The following is a 9,863-nucleotide window of genomic DNA, read 5'->3' as shown; positions in this document are numbered from 1 at the left end:
TGAATAGGTGAGTAGTGCTGTTGAATACAGTTGAGTGAACAGGTGAGTAGTGCTGTTGAAGACAGGTGAGTGAACAGGTGAGTAGTGCTGTTGAATACAGGTGAGTGAATAGGTGAGTAGTGCTGTTGAATACAGGTGAGTGAATAGGTGAGTAGTGCTGTTGAATACAGGTGAGTGGAACAGGTGAGTAGTGTTGCTGAATTACAGGTGAGTGAACAGGTGAGTAGTTGATGCAGGCAAGGATGCACACTTAACTCACATCTGCTTCAACCATTCAATCTTCCTCCTCTTCTTCCTCCTGTCCACGTCCTGACGACGCTGCAGTTTGGAATGGTGAAACTCCACCTTCTTGCCATTGGTCTCCAACGTGATGATGTCACCTAACAGAGCAGCCTGAACCAATACAGAGAGAGTACACAGCACTTCTCAAATGATTCTTCTTTCACAGAGTAGCTGAGTACTGCACTAAAACAATGAAGGCAAACAAAGTATCTCTGTTGGCGGTTCCAACCATATCATACTGAACCCACATCTGATACAGTGTGATATCATTGAATCAGAACTGCTGCACCACCTTCCCAGAGAGCAGTCTCCAGCCGTTGTTCTCCACGCGGTGGTACCAGCCAGCATGGTCGTCCTGCACCTGGGTCCTCCCGTTGTGTATCTGCCTGGGGACGGACCTCTTCTGTCTCGGGTGGGTGTAGTCCTTGGGGCTGTTAGCACACATGTCCACGATGGGTCGATGGGTGTAGATCTTATAGTAGATGCTCGGTGGAAAGGAGGTCTGTGAGGAGAGAGAAAAACTCATCTCACATTAGCATGCACACATCTATTTGTATTGCTTAAATCATCGCAGATAGATTTTGAAATAAATTCAGGTATTAGTATTGCGAGTGATGGGTGTTTATCTAAGCAATAAGGCCCAGAGATGTGTGGTATATGGCCAATATACCACGGCTAAGGGCTATTCTTATGCCCGATGCAACGCGGAGTGCCTGGATACAGCCCTTAGCCGTGGTATATTGGCCATATACCACAAACCCGGAGGTGCCTTATTGCTATTGAAAACTGGTTACCAACATAATTACAGCAGTAATACATGTTTTGTCACACCGGGGTCTGAAGAAGACAGCTTGTCTGTCCAAACGTTGGTTATTAAATTATTGCATCTGAGCTCCTAGAGTGTGAGGCTCTCCTTTTCTTTCTCATATGATCTAACACAGCTGTCAGCCAATCAGCATTCGGGGCTTGAACCACCCAGATTATAATGTGCATTTTAGCACTGACAAAATGAACTTACCCCTCCCAGTCTGAATCTGATGTGGACTCCTGCAGCAGCATCCAGAATATTTGCCTGCAACAACCATAGTAACATTCATAATGTGTCTGTCTGTGTGTGTCTGTCTGTCTGTGTGTGTGTGTCTGTCTGTGTGTGTCTGTCTGTCTGTGTGTGTCTGTCTGCATGTGTGTGTCTGTCTGTCTGTGTGTGTCTGTCTGTCTGTCTGTGTGTGTCTGTCTGTCTGTCTGTGTGTGTCTGTCTGTCTGTGTGTGTCTGTCTGTCTGTGTGTGTCTGTCTGTCTGTGTCTGTCTGTCTGTGTGTGTCTGTCTGTCTGTGTGTGTCTGTCTGTCTGTGTGTGTCTGTCTGCATGTGTGTGTATATCTATCTGGTGTCTGTACCTCTCTGGGGTTGACATTTTTTAGCAGGAGTCGAGGGTCTCCCTGGTTACGGAACCTCACAAGGTTCTTGAAGTACTGGAACACGCGTGTATCCTACACATAGGATATAGAGAGGTTACACGGTCTGTGCGTGTTAGTGTGTGTTGTATTGTGGTTCCACCCACCACATGTCTCCTCCATGTCCTCTGTATCATCCTGGCAGCCCTGTGGTAGACTCTCTGCTGCCTGCCGTCCTGCTCCATCATCTCCTCCACTGGGGGGGACGAAGGGGCACTGGGAGGGGATTAAAGGGGTAACTATGGTGGGCTGAGATCTGTGTTTGAAGTGGGGTGGTGTGACTGGTACTAAGAACCTTCACTTTTACTGCTTGAGTTGTGGCACATCATCTTATACCTGCTCTAAAATACTGAGGCATGGTAACTTTAGGTGTTAGGTGGTGGAGGCGTATCCATTTAATGTTGAGTAGGAATAACTTCTACTAACCTTTCTATTGCGTAATTGTTCTTCTCCATGCTTATGAACTGGACCTGTGCCTGTGACCGAAATGGGTAATTACAAAGTGCATTTTAAAGAACTGCTGTTATGCAACGGCCACAATGGACAGAGAACCAATGCAGCAAAACAGGACACAGGAACGCGTCGAATACACACTGGCAAAAGACAGACAGACAAGTGACTCGCCCAGCATCTGCGTCAGAAAACGGAACCGTCTACATTCGTCGCACTATGATGATCCAACCACCTATTCCCAATTGCGCACAGAACTTACCCTAAATGTGTCTGTTCAAAACATAAAGCTTGAACCTTTGAAAGATATAGATAACAAGTTAGTTAATCCATGTCATCATGTGTTTTCGTTACATATATTTGCAAAACATGCCCTAAACGCAGGGTTTGTATGTTCGGGATTTCAGCTGTTTGAGCAAACGCCATTTGGTTACCAAGCAACATGCAGCGCGTGTCACGAGCTACATTTCCATCCAATTGGTGACGTCTTGTCACGCGAATATGCCAAAATGCGCATACAAACAAAATGCTATATTCCTACCACAATTGTGTTTCCATCAAGTATATTTTGTTTGGAATAAAAGTATATGCGTGATGATGTAGTGCACATACACATTTTTGCAGTTACACGAGTTTCCATCCCATTTACCGGGGCCTTTTTATTGCATTTACCTTACTTATCTCACGTCATTTGTTCACATTGTATATATACTCATTTTTCTACTGTATTATTGACTGTATGTTTGTTTTACTCCACGTGTAACTGTGTTGTTGTATGTGTCGAACTGCTTTGCTTTATTTTGGCCAGGTCGCAGTTGTATATTAGAACTTGTTCTCAACTTGCCTACCTGGTTAAATAAAGGAGAGAAAAAAAATCAACTCGTTTTCTAACATTTTTGTTGTTGTGTTTTATAGGGAGTTTGCCGACGTGCGCTCTACACAACAGCCAGTCGATATAGCGCGGGTATAGCCTACACGATGAGATTATTATGGACAAAAGAGCAATATTGATTTTGTTTTTGTTTGTCAAACAAATAAGAATAAGACCCCTTAATATTTATTGGAAATGAGCATCAAGCTCATCACCTTGCACTGTCACCCCCCCCACACACACACACATGAGATCTCTGCTCCATGTCTATGGATGTTACCTATAGGAAGTGGTCTATCTGCTGCAACACCTCTGTGTCTATGTATGTTACCTGTGGGAAGTGGTCTATCTGCTGCAGCAGCTCTGTGTCTATGGATGTTACCTGTGGGAAGTGGTCTATCTGCTGCAACAGCTCCATGTCTATGTATGTTACCTATAGGAAGTGGTCTATCTGCTGCAGCAGCTCTGTGTCTATGGATGTTACCTGAAGGAAGTGGTCTATCTGCTGCAACAGCTCTGTGTCTATGGATGTTACCTGTGGGAAGTGGTCTATCTGCTGCAACAGCTCTGTGTCTATGGATGTTACCTGTGGGAAGTGGTCTATCTGCTGCAACACCTCTGTGTCTATGGATGTTACCTGTGGGAAGTGGTCTATCTGCTGCAACAGCTCTGTGTCTATGGATGTTACCTGTAGGAAGTGATCTATCTGCTGCAACAGCTCTGTGTCTATGGATGTTACCTGTAGGAAGTGATCTATCTGCTGCAACACCTCTGTGTCTATGGATGTTACCTGAAGGAAGTGATATATCTGCTGCAACAGCTCTGTGTCTATGGATGTTACCTGTAGGAAGTGGTCTATCTGCTGCAACAGCTCTGTGTCTATGGATGTTACCTGTAGGAAGTGGTCTATCTGCTGCAACAGCTCTGTGTCTATGGATGTTACCTGTAGGAAGTGATATATCTGCTGCAACAGCTCTGTGTCTATGGATGTTACCTGAAGGAAGTGGTCTATCTGCTGCAACAGCTCTGTGTCTATGGATGTTACCTGAAGGAAGTGGTCTATCTGCTGCAACAGCTCTGTGTCTATGGATGTTCTTTTCTACTTAACGTTTAGGATGTGAGGAATTGCAAGGGACTGAAACTCTGCATCCAGCGTCTCTATGGAGAATGAAGATTCTATACAACTACAAAATCAATTTAGTTAATCACACATTACACACTGTCCCTCTAGAAAAAGAGGGAAATACTGTACGTCAGTATACTCTAGTTTACACAGAGCAGTGCATAAAAGGCAACAAACCAGTTGAGGACAGCTTCAATCTCATCCAGTGGTGCAGGTATAGGGGTGGCCATGCATACGCCCACCTACTTCTGGGCCAGCTCAGCCTCACATTCAATTTGAGCATATATGTACAAAATGTATTTGCAGCCTGTCTGGACATACACCCAGAGAGAGAGGGAGAGAGAGAAAGAGAGAAAACCTTGCCTGGGTGTGAGGTAGATGGATAGAAGAGGGGATGATGGGAAGGGAGAAGGAGAAGAGAAGGAAAGGGGAGAAGGGAGAAGGGAAGGGAGAAGGGAAGGGGAAGGAGAAGGAGAAGAGAGAAGGAAGGAAGGGAGAAGGAGAAGGAGAAGGAAGGAGAAGGAGAAGGGAGAAGGAGAAGGAGAAGGGAGAAGGAGAAGGAGAAAGGAAGGGAGAAGGGAAGGGAGAAGGAAGGAGAAGGGAGAAGGAATGGAGAAGGGAGAAGGGAAGGTAGAAGGAAGGGAGAAGGGAGAAGGAGAAGGAAGGGAGAAGGAAGGGGGAAGGAGAAGGGAAGGGAGAAGGAAGGGAGAAGGGAAGGGAGAAGGAGAAGGAAGGAGAAAGGAGGAGGGAAGGGAGAAAGGAAGGAGAAGGGAAGGAGAAGGAGAAGGAAGGAGAAGGGAGAAGGGAAGGGGAAGGGGAAGGGAGAAGGAAGGAGAAGGGAAGGGGAAGGAGAAGGGAAGGGAGAAGGAGAAGGGAAGGAGAAGGAGAAGGAAGGAGAAGGGAGAAAGGAGAAGGAGAAGGAGAGGAGGAGGGAGAGAGGAGAGAAGGAGAAGGAGAGGGAAGGTAGAAGGAAGAGAGAAGGAGAAGGGAAGGAGAGAAGGGAAGAGAGAGGAAGGAAGAGAGAAGGAGAAGGAGAAGGGAGAAGGAAGAAGGGAAGGAGAAGGAGTAGGGAGAAGGAAGGGAGAAGGAGAAGGAGAAGGAGAGAGGAAGGAGAAGGGAGAAGGAGAAGGGAAGGAGAATGGAAGGAGAAGGGAGAAGGGAAGGGAGAAGGGAAGGGAGAAGGGAAGGAGAGGAGAGAGAGGGAGAAGGAGAAGGAGAGGAGGAGGAAGAGAGAAGGAGAAGGGAGAGGAGAAGGAGAGGGAGGAGAAGGAGGAGGAAGGAGAAGGGAGGGGAGAGAAGAGGGAGGAGAGAAGGAGAAGGAGAGGGAGAAGGGAAGAGAGAGAAGGGAAGGAGAAGGGAGAAGGGAGGAGAAGGAAGGAGAAGAGAGAAGGGAGAGGAGAAGGAAGGAGAAGGGAAGGAGAGGGAGAGGAGAAGGAGAAGGAAGGGAGAAGGGAAGGAGAGGGAAGGAGAAGGAGAAGGGAGAGGAGAAGGAAGGAGAGAGAGAGGAGGAGAAGGAAGGGAGAGGGGAAGGAAGAAGGAGAGAGGAGAAGGAGAGGAAGGAGAAGAGAGATGAGAGGAAGAGGAGAAGGGAGAAGGGAGAGGAGAAGGGAGAGAGGAGAAGGAAGGAGAGGAGAAGGAAGGGAGAAGGGAAGGAGGAGGAGAAGGAGAAGAGGAGAAGGATGGAGAAGGAGAAGGAGAAGGAAGGAGAAGGGAGATGGAGAGGGAGAAGGAGAGGAGAAGGGAAGGAGAAGGAAGGAGAGGGAATGGAGAAGGAGAAGAGAAGGAGAGGGAGAAGGAAGAAGGAGAAGGAGAAGGAGAAGGAAGGAGAAGGGAAGGAGAGAAGGAATGGAGAAGGGAATGGAGAAGGGAGAAGGAAGGGAGAAGAGGAGAGAAGGAAGAAGGAGAAGGAAGGAGAAGAGAAGGAGGAAGGAGAAGGAGAAGGAGAGAGGGAAGGAGAAGGGAACGGAGAGGGAGAAGGAAGGAGAGAGGGAAGGAGAGAGGGAGAAGGGAGAAGGAGAAGGGAGAAGGAGGAGAGGAGAAGGAAGGAGAAGGGAAGGAGAAGGAATGGAGAAGGGAGAAGGGAAGGAGAAGAGAAGAGAGAAAAAAAGGAAAAAGGAGAAGAGAGAAAAAAGAGAGGAAAAAAAGGAAAAAAAGGAGAAAGGAAAAAAGGAAAAAAAGGAAAAAGGAAAAAAAGGAAAAAAAGGAAAAAGGAAAAAGGAGAAGGAAAAAAGAAAAAGGAAAAAGGAGAAGGGAAAAAAAGGAAAAAAGGAAAAAAGGGGAAAAAAGAGAAAAAAGGAGAAGGAAGGAGAAAGGAAAAAAAGGAAAAAGAAAAAGGAAAAAGGAAAAAAAGAGAGAGAAAAAAGGAGGAAGGAGAAGGAAAAAGGAAAAAGGAAAAAAAGGAAAAAAGAGGAAAAGAGGAGAAGGAGAAGGAGAGAGAGGAGGAGAGGAGAGAAAGAGGAAGAAAGGAAGGAGGAGAAGGAAGGGAGGAGAGAAGGAGGAGAAGACAGAGAGAGGGAGGGAGAGAGAGACAGGGAGAGAGACAGAGGAGGAGAGAGAGGGAGAGAGGAGAAGGGAAGGGAGAAGGAGAGGAGAAGGAGAGAAGGAGAGAGAGGAAGAAGGAGAGGAGAAGGGAAGGAGAAGAGAAGGAGAGAGAGGAGAAGGAGAGGAAGGAGAAGGGAAGGAGAGGGAAGAGAAGAGAGGGAGAGGAGAGAGGAAGGAGAGAGGAAGGAGAGAGGAGAGGAGGAGGAGAAGGAGAAGGAGAGGAGAAGGGAGAGGGAGAGGAGAAGAAGGAGAGGAGGAAGGAGAGGAGAGGAAGGAGAAGGAAGGAGAAGGAAGAGGGAGAAGGGAAGGAGAGAGGAGAGGAGAGGGAGAGAGAAGAGAAGGAAGGGAGAGAGGAGAAGGGAGAAGGGAGAGAGGAGAGGAGAAGGAGAAGGGAGAAGGAGAGAAGGAGAGGAAGGAAGGAAGGAAGGAGAAGGAAGAAGAGGGAAGGGAGAGAGGAAGGAGGAGAGGAAGGAGAGAGAAGGAGAAGGGAAGAGAGAAGGAGAGAAGGGAGAGAGGAGAAGGAGAAGGGAGAAGGAAGGAGAGGGAGAGGAGAAGGAGAAGGAGAAGGAGAGGAGAGAAGGGAGAAGGAGAAGAGAGGAGAAGAGGAGAGAGGAAGGAAGAGAGAGGAAGGAGAGAGGAGGAGGAGAAGGAAGGAGAGGGAGAGGAAGAAGGGAAGAGAGAGAGGGAGAAGGAGGAGAGAGGAGGAGAGGGAGAAGGAGAAGGAGAAGGGAGAGAGGAGAGAGAGAAGGAGGGAGAGAGAGAGGAGGAGAGGAGGAGGAGAAGGAAGAGGAGAAGGAGAGGAGAGAGGAGAAGGGAGAGGAGAAGGAGAGGAGAGAGGAGAAGAGGAGAGGGAGAGAGGAAGAAGGAGAAGGAAGGGAGAGGAAGGAGAGAGGGAGAGAGAGAGAGGAGAGGAGAGAAGGGAGAAGGAGAGAAGGAGGAGAGAGGAAGGGAGAAGGGAGAGGAGGAGGAGAAGGGAGGAGAGAGGGAAGGAGAGAGGAAGGAGAGGAGGGAGAAGAGGGAGAGGAGAAGGGAGAAGAGAGGAGAGAGAGAAGGAGAGAGAGAGGAGAGGAGAGAGGGAGGAGAGAGGAGAGAGAGGAGAAGGAAGAAGGGAAGGAGGAGGAGAAGGGAGAAGAGAGAAGGGAGAGGAGAGGGAAGGAGGAGAGGAGAGAGAGAAGGAGAAGGAAGAGAGGAGAGAGGAGAGGGAGAGGAGAGAAGGAGAAGGGAGGAAGGAGAAGGAGAGGGAGAGGAGAAGGAGAGGAGAAGGAGAGAGGAGAGGGAGAGAGGGAGGAGGAGAGGGAGAAGGAGAAGGAGAGGAGAAGGGAGGGGAGAGAGGAAGGAGAGAGAGGAAGAGAGAGAGGAGAGAGAGAGAGAGAGGAGAGAGAGGAAGGAGGAGAGGAGAGAGGAGGAAGGAAGGAGAGAGGAGAGGGAGAGAGAGAAGAGAGGAAGGAGAAGGAGAGAGAGAAGGAGAGAGGAGAGAGAGGAGGAGAGGGAGAAGGAAGGAGAAGGAGAGGAGAGGAAGAGAAGAGAGGAGAGGGAGGAAGAGAGAGGAGAGAGAGAGAAGGGGAGAAGAGAGAAGAGGAGAGAGGAGAGGAGAGGAGAAGGAGAGGAGAGAGGAGAGGGAGAGAGGAGAAGGAGGGAGAAGGAGAGGGGAGAGAGGAGAGAGAGGAGAGGAGAGGGGAGGAGAAGGAGAGAAGAGAGGAGAGGAGAGAGGAGAGGAAGGAGAAGGGAGAGAAGGAGAGGAGAGAGAGGAGAAGGAGAGGGAGAGGAGGAGGAGAGAGGAGAGAGGGAGAGAGGAGAAGGAGAAGGGAGAGGAGAAGGAGAGGGAGAGGAGAAGGAGAGAGGAAGAGAAGGAGAAGAGGAGAGGAAGAGAGAGAGGAGAGGAGAGGGAGAGAGGAGAGGAGAGGAGAAGGGAGAAGAGGAGAGGAGAGGAGAGGAGAAGAGAGGAGAGGGGAGGAAGGAGAGGGAGGAGAGAGAGAAGGAGAGAAGAGGAGAGAGAGAGAAGGAGAAGGAGAAGGAGAGAGAGAAGGAGAGGGAAGGAGAGGAGAGAGAGGGAGAAGGAGAGGGAAGAGAGAGAGAGGGAGAGAGGAGAGGAAGAGGGAGAGAGGAGAGAGAGGGAGAGGAGAGAGAGGGAGGAGAAGAGAGAGAGGGAAGGGAGAAAGGAGAGGAAGAGAGGAGAGGAGAGAGGGAGAGGAGAGAGCCAGGGAGAGAGGAGAGGAGAGGAGAGAGAGAGAGGAGAAGAAAAGGAGCGAAGAGAAGAGGGAGAGGAAAGAGGAGAAGGAGAGAGAGAAGGGAGAGAGGGGAGAAGGGAAGAGAGAAGGAGAGAGAGGAGAAGAGAGAGAAGGGAGAAGGGGAGCGAGAGGGGGAAAAGAGGAGAGAAGGGAGGGAGAGAAGGAGGAGAGAGGGAGAGAAGGAAGGAGAAGGGAAGGAGGAAAGGGAAAAGGAAGAGGAAGAAGGAGAAAGGGAGGAGGAAGAAGGGAGGAAGGAAAGGAGAAGAGGAGAAGGGAGAGAAAGGAGAAAAGGACAGGGAGAGGAGGCGAGAGGAAGAGGGAGAGGAGAAGGGAGAGGAGAGGGAGAAGGAGAGAGGGAGAGGAGAGAGGGAGGAGAAGGGAGGAGTCAGAGGGAGAGAGGAGGAGGGAGGAGGACAGGGGAAGAAGAGGCGAAGGGAAAAGAGGAAGGAGGGGAGAGAGAGGGAGAAGGGAGAGGAGAGGAGGGGAGAGAAGGAGAGAAGGAAGGAGGAGAAGAGAACAGAGAGGGGGGGAATGTGATCTGGGGTGGCGTTCTTTCTCTAGAATAATAGCAGGAGTCATGAACCTACGCCCAGGATCAGAATCTCACTATAAATAACCAAACATTACATTAATAAGGAGTTCATCTCTATTTCCAAATGAGGGAGTCTCTGGAGAGTGAGCCTTCACATCATAGGAGAGAGAGGGAGATCACATATTAGAGGGAGAGAGGGAGAACTTTGGGAGACAGGAGACAAGGAGAGTGTGGGGAGAGGTGTGAGGAGTGTGAGAGGTGTGAGAGGGAGAGGAGAGGAGAGAGAGAGGAGGAGAGAGAGGGAGAGAGGAGAGGAGAGAGAGAAGGAGAAGGAGAGGAGAGGAGAGGGAGAAGGAGAGGGAAGAGGAGAAGGAGAGGAGGAGA

The 9,863-nt window shown here is 49.3% G+C and overlaps 1 protein-coding gene across 1 annotated transcript; it reads right to left on the bottom strand.

The window, feature by feature from the left end:
* Positions 1–255: 255 nt before the first annotated feature.
* LOC124029582 (protein MFI-like) lies at positions 256–2,856 on the bottom strand. The gene is made up of 7 exons (XM_046341243.1): positions 2,447–2,856; positions 2,161–2,210; positions 1,842–1,950; positions 1,678–1,770; positions 1,301–1,354; positions 575–784; positions 256–393 (listed from the first exon to the last, which is right to left on the bottom strand). Exons 2-7 carry the CDS (start codon positions 2,187–2,189, stop codon positions 256–258), a joined length of 633 nt encoding a protein of 210 aa, XP_046197199.1. The 5' UTR covers positions 2,190–2,210; positions 2,447–2,856.
* Between the last annotated feature and the right edge of the window lie 7,007 nt (positions 2,857–9,863).

The sequence above is a fragment of the Oncorhynchus gorbuscha genome, unplaced genomic scaffold (assembly GCF_021184085.1).
Source record: "Oncorhynchus gorbuscha isolate QuinsamMale2020 ecotype Even-year unplaced genomic scaffold, OgorEven_v1.0 Un_scaffold_6880, whole genome shotgun sequence".
In the NCBI taxonomy this organism is placed as follows: domain Eukaryota; kingdom Metazoa; phylum Chordata; class Actinopteri; order Salmoniformes; family Salmonidae; genus Oncorhynchus; species Oncorhynchus gorbuscha.
Note: the sequence above shows the minus strand (reverse complement) of the source record. Positions and strands in the feature narration are given on the sequence as shown.